The sequence below is a fragment of the Nicotiana tomentosiformis genome, chromosome 2 (genome assembly GCF_000390325.3).
Source record: "Nicotiana tomentosiformis chromosome 2, ASM39032v3, whole genome shotgun sequence".
NCBI classification, from domain to species: domain Eukaryota; kingdom Viridiplantae; phylum Streptophyta; class Magnoliopsida; order Solanales; family Solanaceae; genus Nicotiana; species Nicotiana tomentosiformis.
In genome coordinates this window covers 5,672,516-5,694,232 of record NC_090813.1, presented here as the reverse complement: position 1 = coordinate 5,694,232, position 21,717 = coordinate 5,672,516, and the positions used below count along the sequence as shown (strand labels likewise).

The 21,717-nt window shown below is 35.2% G+C and overlaps 2 protein-coding genes across 3 annotated transcripts; one reads left to right on the top strand and one right to left on the bottom strand.

The window, feature by feature from the left end:
* Positions 1 to 5,256: 5,256 nt before the first annotated feature.
* LOC104119905 (uncharacterized) lies at positions 5,257 to 7,182 on the top strand. Of its 2 annotated transcripts, none has more exons than XM_009631515.4 (2): positions 5,257 to 5,619; positions 6,379 to 7,182. In XM_009631515.4, the coding sequence occupies exon 2, from the start codon at positions 6,481 to 6,483 to the stop codon at positions 6,889 to 6,891; it is 411 nt and encodes a 136-aa protein (XP_009629810.1). In that variant the 5' UTR covers positions 5,257 to 5,619; positions 6,379 to 6,480; the 3' UTR covers positions 6,892 to 7,182. The 2 variants fall into 2 exon arrangements, with proteins under 2 accessions (XP_009629810.1, XP_009629811.1); XM_009631516.4 differs by having other exon boundaries at positions 5,263 to 5,619; positions 6,450 to 7,182.
* Positions 7,183 to 12,147: 4,965 nt separating this feature from the next.
* On the bottom strand, positions 12,148 to 19,912 carry LOC104119906 (uncharacterized). The gene is made up of 9 exons (XM_009631517.4): positions 19,251 to 19,912; positions 18,809 to 18,949; positions 18,070 to 18,450; positions 16,402 to 16,506; positions 15,208 to 15,348; positions 13,371 to 13,574; positions 13,078 to 13,170; positions 12,809 to 12,920; positions 12,148 to 12,721 (listed from the first exon to the last, which is right to left on the bottom strand). The coding sequence occupies exons 1-9, from the start codon at positions 19,740 to 19,742 to the stop codon at positions 12,678 to 12,680; spliced, it is 1,713 nt and encodes a 570-aa protein (XP_009629812.1). The 5' UTR covers positions 19,743 to 19,912; the 3' UTR covers positions 12,148 to 12,677.
* Between the last annotated feature and the right edge of the window lie 1,805 nt (positions 19,913 to 21,717).

Below are 21,717 nucleotides of genomic sequence, written 5' to 3'. Positions count from 1 at the left end.
ATCTGAAATGTCCTGGAATCAACTGAACCTTAGATGTTTGTGTTGTTAATAATGCACAACTTCTCTAATATTGTAGTGGAAATATCGAGGTTTTGCAATGATATGTCAAAAGTCAACTGTATTGACTTAGTAATGCTTTAAAAACTTTGCTTAGTAACATTAAAAAACAAATGGCTACCTATTCCTCCCAAACAACCTGCAACAAATGCAAAATACAGTATGAAAGTCATAGATAAAAATTATGCTGAAAATTAAAATTAGATAGCTGATTCAAAGCTTGAAGTCATTGATTCTCTTTGCTGCAAAAGTAAAAATGTATTGAAATGAAAAGAATCAAATAAGGTGTCACTGCATATATATATTTCTGTATATTATATAGAAGAAATATACAAATTTTATACACTGTTGCGGCTACCCGAAGTAAGTAGTTTTGGGGGCGCAATGTAGCAATAGCCACTTTTAAGCCTGCTATTTAAAATATATCCACAGTTTATGACGGGGCCAATGTGTATAGGATTTTCCTGCTCGTGCTTTGTCACATTCTAGTATAGTTTATGATATCGTCCCACAAAGATTGGAACATCTATGCTACAGACTTTTAATATTTCAACTACTATTTGAGAGAATCAATTTGATGAAAAGTGAGTGAGATTTAAAGCTTATTAATTACTTAAACAAAAATCAAGAACTTTCGGAAGATTTATAATTTAAAAGAGTTGGGAATCGTTGAATTCATTTGATAGTATATTACAATAAAATCTCAATTTTTTCATGTATTTCTCTGAGGAATAATTGCTTATTGCTAATACAATTATACTTAGCTCACTAAGAAGTAGTCAATTAAAAGCACTCCGTGAGGTTATGTGATTAATTGAGTTAAAACTAGTGACGATTAAACCAAAATATTTTTTCTTGCTTGAATTGCGCTAAGAGGTAGTAAAAACTTCGTGAGAATATTTTTACTAAAAAATCAATAATCTTGCCTACAATAATTTCTCCGTGAGAATTAAAACTGAGGCAAGCAAGATTACGAACTTGGAATAATAGATTACTAAAAATTACTCTCACTCTACTATTTTATTCATTGGTTATTATATATCAATTTTGCTTCGTGAGAATTACAAAATTAATATAAGAATAACTTAGAGATAAAATATGTAGAAGTGATAATAATGATTGATTAAAACTATTATTACGGCACAGTACAAAGTATAAAAAGAAAGTTTCAAGCCAAGGATGTATTAAACTGAGATAGTATTATAAATATATATATCAAGTTTCATCAACTATCCCAACAAAAGAAGTTACTCCGTTACGAAGTAAGAAAAACTAATTTAGGAACAAAGAACTTATGAAGAAATATTATTCTTCTAAAAGAAAGACAACTAGTAGGAAATACTAAAGACAAAAGAGAGAGAGACCAAAGAGTAATTTTCTCCCGCAAGACTCAATGTCTCCTTTCCAAAATTCACTCTCTATTTATAGAGTTTTATGCAAAATGTTCTTCATAGTTGCAACTATGGAAATTGTAGGTGCAACTATGAACTTGCCAATTGAGTTTCATTCTGCAGAGAAAGACTATAGTTTCAACTATAGTTCTCTAGTTGCAACTATGTGATTTCCTTTATGATTTTCAATTGCTATCGTCGCAACTATGGTGCTTTAGTCCATTTACTTCTTCATTCCCAGTTGGCTACTCAATTCCCACTTTTTTGCTTCTTTTCTTTAATTTTCATATGCTCTTCCTCTTGCGAAGTATGTTAGATAATATGGGAGAACATGATATATTTATTCATGTTTTATTTAAAATCATTAATATTTAACATATAAAAATATATGAATAAATTATATTCATCAATTTACAATGTAATTAAAGATTAGCCAATTCACCTAAACTTCAGGACTAAGTATTTGAATTTGAAAACTCAAGACTTAGTGTCCTGAATTTTTAAGCTGCTAATTTGAAATTCAGGACTAAGTGTCCTGAATTTCTGAACCACTAATTTAAAATTCAGGACATAAGATTTGAACTTCGGGATATAATTTTCGAACTTTAGGACACGATGTCCTGAATTTCTGAACTACTAATTTAAAATTCAGGACACAATTTTCGAACTTTAGGACACGATGCCCTGAAGTTTGAATTTTGAGGTTTAAACTCTAGGACGACGCGTCCTAAAATTTGAGCGAAATTGGCTGATCTTTAAATATAATTTAAACTGTGGATATATTTTAAACAACATGCTTAAAAGTGGCTACCTGATATTATTTCCACTACTGTTGGCCGTGGGCTAAAAGTGATCTTTGCCATATAGTTTCCAACTGGACTAAGGGACTGCTGATTGGGTCAAACTGAACTGGGCTTAATCTCAATTCATGCTGGGCATATCAAAAGGCCCAATTACTGAATTGGGCTGAGTAACTAGCCCATAGCAACCAACCTACTCAAGTATCTGCCCTTTTGACAGGATCAAGTCATCAACCAACTCAACATGTGGGCCCTAGGACATATGGGATGCAGACAGCCCAACAAAGAGAGGGCTTTCCAGTCATTTCATCCTAGAATTAATAATTGTGAAAATAGCACGGGCTAGCCAGTTTTCGAACTGGTAATTGAAAAATAGCCAGCGTTTGCAAATCATTAAAAAATAGCCACTATTTTGCTGCAACACGGAAAGTTTCAGCATAATATACTGGAGATTGGTGCACTTGTGTATGAACTTCCAGCATATTATGCTGGAACTCCAACACACGGAAATTTCCAGCATAATATACTGGATATTGGAGCACATGTGTATGAACTTTCAGCATATTATGCTCTACCAGTATATTATGCTGGAACTCCAGTATATTTTGCTGGAAATCCAGTACATTATGCTGTAAGTCCAGTATATTATGCTTCAATTTTTTTCCAGATTTTGGATAGTGTTTTCGTTCGAATTTATCTTTACATGAAAAGTGGTTAAATTTCGATTACTTTTGAAACTGTGGCTATTTTTCAATTACCACTTGTAAATCTGGATATTTTTGAATTTCACTCTTAATAATTAGACCTAGAGGGTGTTTGGATTAGCTTTTAAGATGGTTAAATCAGCTTTTAATCTTTTTTGTATTTTTTTTCAGTATTTGGCAAAGTTAAAAAGTATTTAAAATAAGCTAAAAGCTACGTAAAACAAGCCAAAAGTAATAAGTTGGGCAACTCCAACTTATTGCTTTTTGACTTATAAACTATTTCTGCTGAAAAGCCACTTTTTTTAAGCCAATCCAAACGGTTCCTAGTACATGCCAATGGGGGTTATCCGGATTCTAAACTACCCTCCGATTTTCTCAATATTCTTTAAAAATATTTTACTACTGGCTACTAAAATATAACAACAACAATTTCTAAAAAAGAAACTGCGAAATTACGGAATAATAATTCCCCTTCCACATCACGTAATACTTGAAACCAATTACATTGATATAGTATTCAAAGAGTCAATATCTGCCTTTCTTATCAAATAATAAAATCATGATATAAATATAAATCAAGATAGAAAGTAATATCATAACATTAGAAGTCAAATGATTATTAATTTCAGAGACTCTTCATTATGTGAGTTTTATCTATCTCATTTAGTCAAACATAACGCTAAACAAATAAAATATTTTTTCTTACTATTGAACTCCTCTAAATCTTGAAAAGTCATTTTTGTTTATACTAAACAAAATCAAGTTCAATTTTTTTGCTTACGTTTTAGTGCTATCTCATATATTATGAACTGTTTCATCTTTAAAAATAGATCATGTTTACCATCTATTAAATACTCTACTAATTATTCGCTAAACATTAACTTGGTTTACGTAGTAAAGGCAAGCCATGAGATGTTCATGAAGATGTCCCCTTAATAATTCACATAGTACAACCCCACTCCTTCCTTTTTAAGTCTATTACTCCTTTTCTTTTTATATTACGGTGTTTGACAAAAGTTCAATTTAAAAAAGACTTTTAAAACTGTATATCAAATATGTCAAGATATTTTTGTTATGAAAATATGTTACATATAATAAAATTTAAATTTAAATTCTTTTTAAAAGTAGAAAGGTGTTATTTTTTTAAATAAGTAAAAAAAAGAAAGAGTACTATATAAAATAAAACAGAAAGAATAATTTAATCTTACTTGGTTGAAATTTTATTTCATTTTCTTTTTCCTATTATCTCCAAACACCTAAGCTCTCTTTTGTAACTTACCCTAATTTCCCAAAGTGCCCGTTGAGATAAATAAAAGGGAAAATGGCCAAATATAGCTATCTACTTTCATATATTATCTATATTTAACCTCTGTTATACTATCGGGCCAAATTTACCCCTACAATCAGCAAACTTTTAAAAATACTCCTTGATCTATTAAGTAATCCAAAATCTCCCAAATTCTTTTTATTTAAATCACTTGTTGTTCTTCTTGCTCCATTATTTTCAAAAATTACTATTTATGTGAATACTAAAGTTACTAGACTATACAAATTATTCATAATGTTTTTTAATTATCAATGCATTCATTTTTCTTCTTGTAATAAATAAAATTGGTTTAGAATTTTATTTATTTTTTCAATCATATACACACCGTAGAATTTAGTGGGTCTATTTATTTTATATTATATGCAGTTGATCATCATCTATGTACAAGTATATTTAAATATATTTTGTCATTACTTGGTTAGTATAAAGTTCGATCGACTAACTTAGAGTGAACAATGTTTAGGTATTTAATTAAAGCAAAGTTGAATTAGACAATGTAAAGTCTCCAAGGAACTTCAACTTCAATCACTAATACTTGCAAAGTCTCTATACATTTGGTGCAATGAATTTATTAAAATTGGGATGTTGTAAATACTTTTAGAATTTAGAAAAGTTACCTAATTTAGATTTTTCAATTTACTATACTTTGTTTATTCGATTGTATTATTTAATATTTTTTTCTCTTTTTTTTTCTCTCTAATTCAGAAAGTAGGTAAATGCCAATTATTTCAAAAATAGTGGACCAAGAAAAATAACAAGTAATTTAAATAAAAAGAATTTAGGAGATTTTGTATTACTTAATAGATCCAGGGGTATTTTTAAAAGTTCGATGATCGTAGGGGTAAATTTGGCATGATGGAATAAGGGAGGTTAAATATAAATAATATAGGAAAGTTGAGAGTATATTTGGCTCTTTTCCCTAAATAAAATGATCTTTCAACAATTTCTACTACTAATATTACTGTCCCATTTTTCCTCTCTTCACTTCTTTCATTTGTAGTGTTCTTTGGCTTTGCCTCTTGCCTTAGCTTATTCCCACAGCTCTCAACCTTTAATGGCATAAATTCATCTCCTCAAAACTCCACTCGCATATTAAACTCTTTATTGTGATCTGTTCTTTTCTATATTTTCCTTCTTACCAGTTTTTTATTCTGACAAATAATATTTAGCTTCTGTACTTGCATCACTGTTGTTTGTTCAACCTTTAACACTCCACAATATTAACCCATCTGACTATTGAGATTCCTTTGGATTTTTAATTGGTTTTATGAGATTTTCAGAAATGGTTTGTGGTTAAAGATGCAAATAGTGGCTGATTCTTGAAAAATCCGCTTCTTTAGGTATGTTTTACTCTGTTTTAATTCCAAAAGCAGCATAAAAAATAGCTTAATGATAGATTCTTTATGGGTTAGTCTAAAGATTCAATCTTTATGTTGTACTGTAAAGTTCCATCAATATTTGGTCTTGTTTGAGTTTTAATGTAAGCTGCCATGTTTTTTTTTTCTCTTGTGTTTTTGATGTTCTTGATTTGCTTCTTAATGATATGGTATGTTGTGTTCTTTTTAATTATCTGATGAATGTTATATATGGCAAGGTTGTGTTTTGAATTTCTCATTAAAGATTCTTTTTTTTGGGTGGGGTGGGTGGGTGGGAGGTGCATATTTGGTCAAGAATCTTTTTTACTCCACTTGATTTAGTTTGTTTAAGCTCTAGTGTTTGAATAATTTATGAAGAATTTATGTTTCATTTGAATCATTCTCTTTATTTAAGTTTTGCTATTTTGTGAAAAAAAAAGTTCTTAAAGTTATTTAAGTTTTACATATCACACGGTGTGCGGCCCTTCCCCGAACCCTGAGTGAATGCGAATGTTTCGTGCACCGGCTGCCCTTTTATTTTTCCGATTTCAATTTGGAGTTTTGAGGATACACTTTCATCAAAGATAAAGTTTTTATCTTTACTGTTCATGTTGATGTATGATATCCGGTGGGATTCTCTTTTTCAGAACTGTTTTCATGAGTTGAAGTATAATCCTCCTCATATATTTGGTTCTTTAAGATTGTGTGGTTCTGTCTAATCCGCTCTTTTCGTGTATTTCATAGGATTTTTAATTTTTTTCTTGGAGTGCTACATTCTATTTTAAGGCCTCTGAGCTTTATATTTGTAAAAGAAGTCTTCAGGAGAAGAATTTCCAGCTTTGAACAATGGGCAGAGGAAGAGGAAAGGCAAAGAAGCAATCTGTGCGTGACGATATTGGAAGTGGTGAAGAAGAGAAGATACCAGTGCGGAGAAGGGGAAGACCACTGAAACCACTAAAGGATGAAATAGAGGAGGAAGAAGAAAATGAGGAGAAAGTAGAAGAAGATGAATATGACGGTGAGAATACTAAAGGTTCTGTCTTAAATAAAGATGTCAAGAACCAAACTGCTGTGAATGGAAAGAAGAGGAAGAGAATTTCACAAGTCAAGGAAGCAGATTCAGTGAAAATGGAAAATGGTATTGGGACTAAAACTAACTCCAATGACTTAATAAAGTCAGTTGGATTTAGACAAAATGGGAGTAGAAGGAAAAACAAGCCTAGGCGAGCTGCTGAAGTTGGTGTAGAGTGCAGATGAGCAGTTCTCTTTGCTATTGAGGACTAATTCTATGCTGATTTGCATGTGCTTTTCTATTTTGCCCCTTGTTATCTTTTCTAGTTTTTTGAAATTTAGCTAAAATTTTCTGAAGAACTGAACTTTTGCGGCAAATTCTAGTATTCTTCAATCTTCTTCTGCTGCTGCTGCTGCTGCTGCTAATCAGTTAGGAAGTTCCCATATGTCATGGAAAACTAAACCATATTTTGCCAATGCACTCTAATCTTTGTCACCTTTGATTTTATATGTGTGATACGCTTCTTTGATTTCAAATCTTTCTTTGGATGTATTAATTGAAGTGCAAATACTTTAGACACATGACGTAGCTCTTGGTTAGTCACTACTTACTGCAAATGCCGAAAAGAAACAGCTTCCACGGACTGACTGAGGTGGCGAATGAAGCTAGATGAAGACCCAATGTTGCTGTGCTGAATGGAAGGGAATCTGTTTGTTGGATTTTAGAGTCAGTATGATACACTCCTTTGCTTTGTTTTGACTGATTTAATCCCATGACTGGAAACATTCTTCCTTTTACACCTAACAAAATCTATGCACTTCTCTGGTTTTTGCCTACTGAACATGATGGTGGAACAAGATACTCTCTCTGCTAGTGAAAAAGTTATGTGAAATGTGGATGTTACTTCTACTTCAAAATCTGATAATTAAGGATCTAGGTTTGGCTTACATGTTCAATGCAATATACTAGTTTACATGTTCAAGAAGATTTAAATAGTTGGGAATGTTTATGTTGTCTCCTTGTACTTTTTTGTTTTTGGGAAGAAATAGTTTGCAAGATGATTAAGTACAGATAGCTGGTTTCAATGTTATTTACAGATTTTTTGGACACAAACACTTTATGATTTTTGCAATTATATTTATGAAGGTTTGTCTTTTAGTAGATGTGACCTTCCATTTAAAAAGTCACGATTTTAGAGTGACAGAGAGTTTCATAAAAGAATTAAGTATAATGTTTCAACTAGCTGTTGAAGTAGTAGTTTGGTAAGTAAGTTTCATTAACTAGTCTGTCACCAAAACTTAACTGACCATAAAATTTGCTAACTCCCTTGTCATTACTCATTAGTACAATATTGTAAAATCGGACCTGAACACCAGTTTTACTATCTTGTTAAATCTTCTGTTTGCCTATTCTTGGTGTCTCGTACTATTGGAGCAACTTTATATATCGACTGGGATTAAGAAAACTGAAGGAGCAGAAGAGTTAGTAAATATGGTATGCATTATGGTTTAATGATAATCATATTTGTGAAAACATATTTTATGTATTTAACGTTTATGACTTAGGCCCAGACTAGGGGTGGCAAATGGGAGGGGCGAGTCGGATATGGCAAACGGGTGGGGAGGATATGGCAAACAGGCGGGTCGGGTCGAAAAGGGGTAATTCAAAAAATTGATAAAGTATTTGACCCTACCCGTATTTTAGACGGATAAAAAACGGGTTATCCGGCGGATAATATGGATATCCATATTATCCATGTCTTCTTGAATATGATCACTTGTGGGAGAATTCCTAGTCTTTCAAACTTGAGGAACCTCCAATTTGAGGCTTTATACATATAAAAATTAAACACATTGGTTATCCATTTGGTTAACCATTTTCTAAGTGGATAATATAGTTTTTATCCATATTCGACCCGTTATTAAAAAGTTCATTATCCAACCCATTTTTTAATGGATAATATGGGTGGATAACTGTTTTCTTTTAACCATTTTGCCACCTCTAGTCCAAACTAAGGAGGAATGAAAAGAAATGTACATGAAACTAGGCAATCACTAGTTACGACTTACAATCAACGGATCTTTGATTGATTATATAGCGTCCTTCCAATTAAGTCTGTCATGAGCTTATGACTTTCATAGAGTGTAATAACTCTTCAAGGTTTCAATGTACTAGTATAATATATTGAGAGTGCCAGAGTGAGATTGGTTAGTTGACTAAGATGATATAACCATAGTTAGAAGTACTATTATAGTTGGCTAGTTAGTTATAACCATAATTAGAAAGTGGTTAAGAAAGTCGGTTAGTTATTTAACAGTAGCACGTGTATAAATAACTATGTATAGTATCTGAGATAATCAGTTGCTCATTTTCCAAATCTGAGTATAGAGCTCTTAGCTTCCCTTTCTCTCTAAAGTTACTTCCTCTTGTTCTGCATATGCTAGGGCTCACAGACATGTGAGCCATGAGCTAGAATCGTTCCTTTTCACATGGTATCAGAGCCCTTGCGGCCATTAATATGGGTGAAATCTTCAATCGAAGCTTGATTACACTCGAAATTTGTAAGAAACATGGCGGCAGAGGTAGACAATGAAGTACCAGAGAAATTGAGCCACAATCATTCTTTATTCCTAAATTCTACAGATAATTCTGGAACGGTGTTGATCTCTCTACAACTGACGGGGTCGGAGAACTACTCAGTGTGTAACCATGCGATGAGAATTGCAATCCTAGGTCGCAATAAGTTAGGGTTTATCGACGGAACATGCAAAAAGGAGAAGTTTGGTCCGAACTTGACTGATCTTTGGGAGAGGTGCAATGCGATTGTATTATCGTGGATAATGAACTGAGTGTCAAGTCAATTACTCACTGGAATAGTGTATTCATCGAGTGCCAGTGCAGTTTGGAGTGATTTGAAAGAGAGATTTGATAAAATCGACGGTTCTCGCATTTTTTAGCTTCATAAACAAATTGCTATTGTGACTCAGGGAACAAACAATATTGCTGCTTATTTCTCGAAGCTGCATTTGCTGTGGGATGAGTTTGATGCCCTAGATCCATCTCCGAGTGATTGTCCTAGGTCTCGTGATTATATGGAGTTCATGAAAAGGCAAAAATTGTTGCAGTTTTTTATGGAATTAAATGAGTCTTATGAGCAGGCTCGTAGTCAAATCCTAATGATGATTCTTATACCAACAATGAATAAAGTTTACTCGATGTTAATAGAAAGAGAAAGCCAGAGAAGCATGACAAACACCTTGGGAACAATGGACAATGTTGAGATGAATGCCTTAATGACTACTAAAGGAAGAAATATGCAACAAACTAGAAAGAACTTTAATGTTCAGTGGGATTTTTGCAAGATGAAGGGACACGCTCGTGTTGAATGCTTCAAAATAATTGGATATCCCTCTGATTTCAAACCTAAGAAAAAATATGGAGAAAATACAGTTAACATTGTTGTTGTGAATGATAACAGGAAACAGGATGCACAGGGTAGCAGCTATGCCAATACAGCAGAGGGAGTGCTGAACTCTGAAGGGATCAGAGGATCCTACTTTACACCAAAACAGTATGAGCAAATTTTGAAGTTGCTTGGCAAAGAAAATGTAACTGACAGTTCATCTAATATAGCAGGTAATAACTCTTAAAGGTTTCAATGTACTAGTACAGTATATTGAGAGTGAGATTGGTTAGTTGACTAAGATAATGTAACCATAGTTAGAAGTACTAGTATAGCTGGCTAATTAGTTATAATCATAATTAGGAAGTGGTTAAGAAAGTCAGTTAGTTATTTAACATCAGCACGTGTATAAATAACTATGTACAATATTTGAGATAATCAATTACTCATTTTCTAAATCTGAGTACAGAGCTCTTAGCTTCCTTTTCTCTCTAAAGTTACTTCCTCTCGTTCTGCATGTGTTAGGGCTCACATACATTTGAGCAATGAGCTAGAATCGCTCCTTTTCACACAGTAGTACTTGTCAGTTGTCACAAAAACTTGTGAAAGCTCTTGAAATTTATTACTCCTACCGTCCCAAATGATATAATGGTCTTTGACTAGATACTAAATTTAAGAAATAAATAAAAAAAATTAAAATTTGTTGTCTAAAATATGCCATAAAATTTTATGGCTATAAATAAATTAATTAAGAGTAAAAAGAAAAGTTTAATTTAGATTATTTTAAATACGAAAATATAATATTTTAATATTCTTAAAAAAAAAAAATATGACACATAAATTAGGTCGGAGGAAATGAACGTGTCCGTAAACCAAAGTTTGTAGCTCAGGTCACCATATGGAATACTGCATCATATTTCCGATTGAAATTAATTTTTAATATAACAAAATTAACGTGAAGTTAGACGTTCTAGAATATCTGGCTAATGTACTTACATTTACTTCAAATCCAACTGAACTAGGCAGAATACATAAGTTACTTTTGAAATTATGGATCAAATCGCTGTGATATATTTTTTGTCACAAAAATTATTTTACACACTCAAATCTTTTCATAGTATGTTTAATACACACCTTTTTTGCTACGTGGCAAGCTCGTGCTTAACAAAAAACAACGCATCAATATTTTGTCTAAATCCAGTATTTCATGAGAGAATAAGAGTTTTGGCGTAATCGGTAAAGTTACTTACATGTGACCAGGAGGTCACGGGTTTGAGCTGTGGAAATCGTCTCTTCCAAAAATGCAGGGTACAACCGTGTACAATAGACCCGTATGGCTCGCCCTTTCCCATACCCCGCACATAGCGAGAATGCGAGATCTTAGTTCACCAGGCTGCCCTCTTTATTTCATGAGAATGACTGAAATTATTAAATCCCCAACTCAGTTTCCTTCATATAAGGGAAGGTTGGAGATTTTATTGACAATGGAGTTCTTTAATTCAAGGAAACGAAAAGCTGATGTTTGGTTGTGGTATGAGATCTGACAATGGACGGGGAAAATGGAGAACGGAGGAGTTGCAATTTCAGTTTTTAGTCTCTTCCAACTCGTTCTTGGGTTTATTACGGAGGAATCATTGCTAAATTGATTCTATACAAGTTAGAGGATTTTTCAAATCGGGGGTTTAAGAGTAATTTTAAACATTTTTTAAAAAAACTAATAACAGTAGACACACTATGAGAATGTTGGGTGTATAAAATAATTTCAGAGATCAAAAGATGTGTCACAAGGATTTGCTCCCAACTACTATTAAGTAACTTTAGTTTAGTAATTTAATTCTTAGGTTTTAGTTGACCAATTAGCTCAAGTCAAAAATCAATTTATTTCCCTCGAGTCAATTTAGGAAGCTTAATTTTAGTAATCATTCTGTGATATTGACATCTCGACTATCCGCCAGAGCTACATTGATCTAGCAGCTTGCTAAGGGATTTTGTTGAATGGTTCTTCTACTTTGAAGTAAATCCAAGAAAATCAAGCAGATAAAATTTCACATCAAATATTGGGGAGGATAGTGCAGTGGAAGACTTTTGAGAACAAAGCTTCAACACAACCAGACGGTCCAGAACTGCGTTAGCATTTAGGTGCATCAAAAAACACAACACCAGTTTTACAAAACGCTGGCTTCTCATCAGCATTCGTTGAACAGGAAAACGGTTCTCTAATTTTCCCCGCATGGTCTTCTGTATCTCTTATTTGTATACAGGAACCCAAACAAACAAATAAATAACAGATCAATCCTTCGGCTAAAGTTCAGAACCTAGTAAAACCAATAAAGAAAAAAGGGGGAATTGAAACCTAAACATATTGACTTCCATAGTAGTACAAAGACAGTGCAGTGAGCAGTCTCCTGCAAAAGTAACATGGTCCTGGGGCATTTTGGTTATAAAATGCACAACAGTTGAAAAGTGCGACTTGAATAGCTGGACGATATTGCAATAGCATCAAGCTCTCACCTGCCTTCAGCACCAACAAAAATGGCAGGGAGGAACTTGCAGTGGATGAAACTGAAATATACAATGGAAGTGGAGGGTTACCATCCTTGCTACACAGCTCAAACATCGTGCAGAACTCTAATCACCTTGAAGACAGTATAGTTGCCGTATATTTCCTGAAGCTGTCAAATATTGGCAGAACAGTGGGGGTGAGGATAAAAAGTTAAAACACGAACACCAAGAAATGATATACAAACTACCACCATTACCATATAACCAGTCCTTAAAGCACGCATGGAGAGCAGTTGCTACTTCTCGCTTCCGAGTCTCGTCAAGCTCGGTGTCCTTCAACATACGCTTATTCTCCTCCAAGTTTTTGTGCTGAAAGGGTCAAGAGGTATGAATTATGATTTTCCAAAAATTTGATGATTCAACTATATGTATTGGAGTATACTACATAAACGGAGGATCAGTAATCATATTGTGTGCACAAATGTGATGCAAAATGGTACAAAAATTAGTTGGTGTTCTAACGCACATTTCTCTGCTGGGATGCCAAATAAGCATCCGGTAAAGGGAATGGATTATCTTTCGTGGACCCAGAATGCTGCCCTTCAAACCAGTTTGGAATCTGTGACAATTGGAGCCGTGCATATTAGCGTTTTAAAAGAACAGTGAGGAAAAAAATCACTTTACCAAGAGATTTTGAGCAAATAATAAAGTTCTGCCATAGACACTAACCAGAATTGGAGACATTTAGAACAGGAATGGGTACATAATGAATTGATAAATAAAACTCGAAGGTCCTTGTTGCTACTTTTGTAGACATACCAAAAAGTTAGTGAACTGATCAGGGTCTACAGGGATAGCAAACTCAGTTTGAACATCAGACACACCAGCAGGATGTGACAGTGAATCATGTGGGTCAACGACACCAAGAGCTACAGGTGCATCCCATCTGTTGATGGTTGGGTCAATACCAACTTGATTCAGGTGTTCCTCCAGTAGCGAGTAAAAAGTATTGTATGGAGCCACCTGACAAAATCATCAAAAGAAATGGATGGGGAAGTCAAAATTTTCCCCAGAACAATAAGTCATACAGCAAGAAGTATACTTTCCAATCAGCATATAGCATTGAGAAAATGCTTGTAAATAGAATGCATATAACGATAAAATGAAGAATACCCTCAATTCTTATATTCACTTACTTTATAAATAAATGGTTTACCAAGACCTAGTTAACTTAGCAAAATATTTAAGTTCATAATTGACAAACTATTCTTAGAAGAAAACAAAGGCCACCAAGTGGCTAGCAATCTTGACAAAATAGACACTACTAAAAAGAGAATGCACTACCTCTAAGACGCACAAGGTATCTTGCAACATAATTAGATGATGGATACAAATTATGTAGTCCACTGGAAGTCGCAGCAAAAAGCTCAGCTTAGTTTTTATCCAATATGCCAGTCAATTAAGTGATATAAACTACACCAACAATCCCATTTATCACAGAAAGAAAGTAAACCAAGAGTCCTAAAACTCAATTTTACATCTCCAGCACTCAACCATTATATTGAAATTCGCCACAAACTAAAGTTTACTAGTTAAGTATTTCAAACTTCTCAATTGCACTGAAATTCTCCATCCTGTACATTTATTACACCCTTAAATTCATCGCATGCATTCAGAGAAGGGATTTTAAAAAACAACTATATTTGCCTACATAACATCCATGACCCATCCATCTAGGCCACTCCAACATGTATTTTGTGATATAGACATTCCCCTTGCAAGGTTTTCATGCTCCCCGCTTAGATAACAAACTCGGATTACTTAACAAAGTGATAAATGGTTCATTGAGAATCTTCCACAAACATGCATTTGACATGTGATAGAGATAATCCTACGCAAGGTTTTCATGCTTCCCACTTAAATAATGAACTCAAATGACTCAACAAAGTAATGTATGGTTCATTAAAAATCTTCCACTAAGATGTCCTATATTTGCAATAATATACTCAATTCTCTTGCATTTAGACCGAAAGAAAAAGCTGCATCAATACTTAGAACTGCTGGTTTAATTGCATTCCACTTGTGGCAGCAAAAGATCGATAAAAAATAAAAGAAAAGACTAAAAGCTGACTGAATAATTTCACTTCTAAATGGTGTTGTCAAAGGCGCGCTTAAGCCCTGAAGCGAGGCTCAAAACATGTTGAGCGCTTCGCCTGGGCGCTTCAATGTCGCATCAAGGCTATAAGGCATACTTTTCCTTGCCAATGAGTGTAATACTGAAAAGGCGACACTAAACAATTGATATTTCACTCTATCATAATTGTTTTTTCAATTTCTTTGTCCATAAATTTGTTATTCATGCTTATAATTATTGGTCTTTGACTAAATATACATATTTTTACTTTTTGTCCAGTTGCACCTTTTTCATTAAAGCGGACGCTTTAATTGCGCTTTGCGCTTAAAGCCCTAACGGACCTTAGAGCTTTTTTGCGCTTTTCGCCTTTGATAACACTGCTTCTAAATCCATAGGAGTTTGCAATGACTATTTGATGCAAGAGTGATCACGGAAAACCATGCATGTATAAATAAAATAAGGATTTTGGAGACCCAAGGAGTGGGCTGACCCTTTGAGCAGCAGCACAAAAGTAACACAGACCTGCAATTTATGGTTATCCCCAACAAGAAGTGGTGTCTGGTTTACTCCCAAGAAGAATATGCATTCACGACAGTTGGCAATACAAATACGTTTTGCTGCTGCAATCACGTGTACACGTTCACAGTGCTCAATTCTGACTGCCTGCAACAGACATTATACTATTAAATGTCAAATCCAATAATTAGTTTAGAGCATCAAATACACAATTGTAAACCATTTGCAAAATGGATCAATTAACACAAGAAACTAGGGAAACCTAGCTCTCTACTTTATGTCACTTTAGCTTTTGAAATCATGGAAAGCTTTTTTACTGGCAGTAGAAAGCAGCAAACATCAGTTTCATAAAGCATAAATATCTTCCTTTTTCATCTTTGAATTGCATGCAAATATTGGTGACTTTTTTGTGTACAGCATTTGAGTCATAACTACAGAAGAATATCAATATTGATCATTCCAACATCTATGCCTCAACCCTAGATAAATTGTAGTCGGCTATATGAATCCTATGTGCTCATACTGGTCCATTCGAGACCGCGTCATTTTTTTTTTATACTCAGTTGTTTTTAGGGTGTCAAGTAATATGAAGAAATGTCTAAACACCATCCAGAATCACAAAGTTCAAAATGCTTTCGTAACTGGTAGCTGATGCCAGCACAGCCTAAATGAAGTTTTTTCAAACCATACAGCTCCAACTGGATCAAATTTAAATAAAACCAAATCTCAGATAAGAATAAGCTCAACTCTCTGATAAGCTCAAACTTCAACGGTAGGAGAAACTACGAATTATATTGTTTCTCCATCTCCTAATTACTTAGATTTTCAAGTTCAGTACAAAATATGCATACGAAATTAGAAAGCCTGCATATCTTTGTCACCACGCGCATGTGATAAATAGGGGTGCAAATGCTAGAATATATTCTTTGTAGAAGATGGCACTTGGCCCAATAAGTACCCTTAAGTAGATCGTGCCTTGGCATTGCTAAACAGTAAAGCCCCGTATTACAGTACAGTGCAGGCTGATTTTCAGAAGCACACAAATAAGAACACATTTAATTCATATATACATGAGACATTTACAAAAAGTTACAAGGTAATGTAGAACTAAATTTACCTCCTCCTAGAATTTCTACAATTTCACTACTAAACGACTCTTGAGAAAAAACAAGCAAAATCTTCCTAAAGGTTAGTACCTACCTTGCCCACAGCTCCCAGGACAATAGTTGCATCAGAGCATCCATATACTGTCGCATATTTCAAAGGAGCTAAAATATAAATGACTGATTCATGGCAATTGACAACCTGCCAAAAGAGAAAAAGGATTCAATACCAAGAATCAAGTAGAAAGTTCATTACCCCAAAATTTAGATCAGTCCGGCCAAGAATTTGTTGGGATACAAGGTAAAACAAGATATGGCAAAAAGAAGAAATCATATCATTTAAACCACAAGAAAAGCTAAAAATTCTAATAATGCAAAATCATTTCATGCTAAATCCAAAAAATTAAGCAACCAATTTTAAGGGCTTGACAAGCTTTTGGAATTTGAGACTATTAAAATATTCAAAGATAAACATCTCAGCATGCTACTGTTGAGTCCCACATCGGTTGGGAATCTAGAAATGGGCAACCGAAAAGGTGCACACAAACTGATCAACAGTTGCAAGTAATGGACACGTCTTTCTGCCAGACAAGATTAGACTTCAATTAGACACTAGAGAGAACCTTATGCCGACCACTTATCCCAAATTGCTTCCTTTCATTTTCCATATTCTTCTGTAATGCACTTCAATGCTAGTCTTAAACACTTTTGAGAACTCGCCCTATACCCGTGATGGACAAAATTCTAGAATCCTTGAATCTCCTTCGGCACAAGTGTGATTCTGCTTTAAACTTGTCAATAAGGAAATAAAAGAACGGCGGTATTCAAGAGATTTCTGAACCTAGTAATGATAAGTTAGAGACTAAACACACACAAACCAGAGGCAGTAATAAAACCAAATAAGTTCATAAGAATTATCCTTTCCAATGAGTTCTGCAAAACACAAAGTCCCACAAAACATGATGCAATGTGATAATTTCTCCTTGCTGATAACTTTAAATTCTTACCACTTATCAAAGAAATAACTTTAAAGTCTTACCATCTTGACTCCCATTATTAATGAAATTACGCTTTAATTAATCAAAAAATTTTAATCATCTTGACTTATATGGCATATCCATCTTTAATATAGTAACTCTATGATTTATGTGAGTTGGAACAGACTTAATAATGTTATAAGCCTCTAAATCTCATTAGTATATTCATATATCAAGAGTCTTACATGTAAAGACAGTCCATTCTACATTCATAAACTTATAGAATTAAATCCTTCCAGTAATTCTATAATCATGACCATAAAAGCACCTCTGCTCTATCGTAAAGAACCTAAGTTGAGTTTAAAAGTCAGTTTGACCAATTATATAGTGCTATTTGCCCACGCTCACAGGAGTTGATTTAAAATGTTCTATTCTGGCCTTTAAACGGGAGAAGATTGCACCATATTAATGTTACTAGTTGTCAATAACTTCACAATGCACACAACAGTATTCTGTGTCTTTCTTAGGAGGACACTGTTCCGACTCTACCAAACTGTGAACAAGTGAGAAAATGCATTACAGACGAATGACCTAAAGGAGCACATTCAGCATAAGCCCATTCCTGCAGACCCCTTCCCGTCGATGTCACTAAGATCTTGTAGAACACTAAGAAACCTTAGCACACACAACAAGAAAATAGCCGATTTACAAGAGCTCCATACTTTCCTATGAATCATTAAACTCTTTTCCAGAAAAAGAATAACACACAAAATAAAGTTGGCCCTTACCTTTACAGAGGAGCCTTTAATATCATTTGGCAGCCTTACATATGATGATTTGGAAATTCCTTCAATGAAACTTGGTCCTCTAGAAGTTGACGAACTCTTCACTGAACTTGCAGCGACATCAGCCATTGGTACATCCTGATCAGAGGCACTGCTTGGTCCATTTTCCTTTGCAGAAGCCCTCTCAGTAATTCGTTCCAAAGCAGATGCTATATTTTCTAGAAGCCAGTCGTGTACTTGAGCTGCAGGAACAGGAACAGCAGGCATCTCTGGATCTGAATTGGCAAAAAAAGGGGCATTCTGACTCAATGGGATTCTCTCATATCCCTTTTCACCAAAATAGATTAGGAAGCCCAGATGCTCCAATTTCTCCATAGACAAAACCTATGGAGTCAAGTAACTAGATTAGCTTTTCCGCATGCCTTTAAGCCCATACTGTATGAAAACAAACAAGGGCACAAAATGGATGCCAATAGAGGTGAATGGAGCAGCAAGGATTTGTCATGGGCATCATCAAGGAACAAGTGCTCCTACATTGGACGTTTCAGTTTTTGTGCACTATTCTTAGTACGTTTTGTATGAATAAAATTGTATTCGCAAAATGAATAAAAACTAAGCAGCATGCCTTGTCGAGTTTACATGAATCAGATTCAGTCAAATCTGATAGGCAACTATCCTAAGCATATAAAATGACAAAAATGGTATGATAAGTTAATAACTCAAAGGAATAAACTTCACAAACCAGTGATTCTTCACCATCCCCTTCCACTGACTCTGCCAAAAGAGAAAGAATGTTCCCCAAGTGTTTCTGTAAATAGGATAATTGATGAGCCTCTTCATCAGCCTGTGATGGCATAAACCGCCGACTATTGCTGCGTACGAGCTGCAATTTTTAAGCAAAGTTTTTGGTTAATACATTTTGCCTCAGTCCAAAACAAGTTGGGATTGACTATATGAATCCTCGGTGATCACGTTACTCCATTTAAATTCATCTCACGGGAATACTATATCCAAATTACAAATAAAAAGTATTAGAAGTTCTGCATATTATAAATCTCTAAAAGACTAAACCACTACAGTACTTCACATTACACAATGACTGTCCAAAAAATGTTTAAATTCCAATTTTAATATACAGAATAATCATACAACGGACTGGAATTTAGAAAACACAAGCTCCTGACCTGCAACGGCGAAAGAGCCGATAAGAAACCGTCGAAGGCGGATGTAGAAGGCCAAACATCAGCTACTGCAGCGGAATCCTTATGTCCTTTAGGAAGAAGCCTTTTATAACTCTGAATGTGCAAAAACAACATCAAATCGAACACGTTGACGCCAACGGAGCCGATCTCCGATGGCTTAGCGGTGACGATTGGATCAGAATCGGAGTGGAGAACGGAGGCAATTGTCTCAAGGACAAGGCGAGCATGCTCATGCGAGATCTGAAGTGCTTCGGCAATTGCTTCGAAATTGGCTCGGTGAGCGGAGCCGGAGGTTAGGGATAATAGCTTATCTCGAATTGGAAGAAGAGTTTGAGTGCCGTCGGTGAAGATGAGTTTAGAGATTGGGAGAAGGCCATGTTGGAATGGCTCTCTTCGTGGATGTATGTAAATTGGGGCCGTTGACGACGCCGTGGACAGCGTCGATGGCGGTGGTTGTTCGTCGGCTTCCGCCATGGCTTGTGAGCGACTGATGGAAATGGAGCTTAAAGAGTTGAAAATGGCAGTGATCAAATCTCAGGAGAAGATTGCGCGCACGGTTGAGAGCCCGGTCCGTGTTCACTTTTGAGCCCGGCCCGGTAGGGTGATAGTAATTGGTAATAAGTGGACAATTTTCATTCTCCCTTAAGCTCAAATTATACGAAGTAGCACATAATAATGAAACTAGTATTAAACGTATAAACGCATCTACTCATATATATATATACCTAATTTTGAGGCAACCATTAAATTTATGCCTCATTGCATAAAATCCTGCGAAGTATATTCAGATATAAAGTAGTTCAATCTCCTTAATACAACTTCAGAAATCAAAAAAGAACTTTCTCTCACCACCTTTCTTTCTCGCTTAGACTCACCTTTTCTCTAATTCCTAACGGTCCCTTCACAACCGATGACCAATCAAGTGTCGGGGCTCATTATCCCGCCACATGTAGGTTCTTCCCTCTATCCCCTCTATCTTCTCTCTTTCCTATTTCTCTCCTCTTCTATCTCTTCTTTTTCATGCCTTTTCTTCTTTCTATCGCTGCTCTCACCGGCGACAATCACACCATCACCGGCTCTCCCTCTCCCTCTCTACCTCTCTCTATATCTCTTGGTGTGTGTGGGGTTTGTATACAGTGAATAGGGCCGATAATTTTTGGCAAGATCCAGGCACGCGGAGGTGCATAAATACCTCTACAACTAGATTCCCAGCCGGGTTCTGCCAGTCCGGCGTGTCCCCGTACCTCCAATCAACTTTCCATTAAAGCTCCACTATTTCCGACGATTGTAAAACTAGGCTATACTATTCCTGTTTTGTTTTACTATTTGTTCTGTGCTCATTAATATCGTTTTATATTCCTTATATTTCTTCAGCCACTTACTATTATTTTGTGTTTCTTGATATTCATCGTTGCGATATTCTCTCCCTGTTTTGTTTGTTTTGCTATTTTGCTATATTGTTTTGTGATCCTTGATATTGTCTTGCGTTCCTTATACTTGTTCTGCCATTACTAGTGTTTTGTGTTCCTTAATATCCTGTTGTGTTTTGCTATATTGTTGTGTGCTCCTCAAATTTATTTGATGTGATGTATACATATTCCACTATTTACTATCGTTTGTGTGTCTTAATATTCCTTGTTGTTATACTTCGCTCCTTATTACTATTATTGTTTTGTATCAGCGATATGATTAGATTTGTATCTCTTAGACTATAGTGGCAGGGGTGAATGACGATGGAGTAAGGTCATGTCCTCGGATGGAGCAGGGGGTGGGGATGGGAGCCTTGAGGTTGAGATTTGTGTCTTGGAACATAAGAACTTTGACAGGGGAAGTCTAGAGAGTTAGCGAAGATCTTGCAGAAGAGGGGGATTAGCATAGCTTGTGTCCAGTAGACTAGATAGAAAGGGTCTAAGGCACGAGATTTAGACGTGTATAAACTATGGCACTCAGGAAGCGTGGGGGATAACAACAAGGTGGGTATTTTGGTGGATAGGGAACTCAGAGAGCTAGTGGTAGAGGTCAGAAGGGTGAAGGACGAGCTCATTGCTATTAAGATAATTGTTGGAGGGATTACTTTAAATATTATTAGTGCCTACGTACCTTAGGTGGGATTAGGCGAGGAGGTCAAAAGACGTTTATGGGATAATTCGGATGAGGTAGTGCTTGGTATTCTGCTTTTCGAGATATTTTGATAGAAGAGGATTTCAATGGTCACATCAGGATGATTTCTTAGGGTTACGACGATGTGCATGGCGGCTTTGGTTTTGGGGATAAAAACGGAGGTGGAACTTCGCTATTGAATTTCGCTAAAACTTTTGATTTGGTGATAGCTAACTCGAGTTTTAAGAAGAATGAGGAGTATGTGGTCACCTTCCAGAGTGCGGTAGCCAAGACCCAGATTTATTACCTACTCTTTAGAAGTACAATTGAGATTTTTGCACGGATTGCA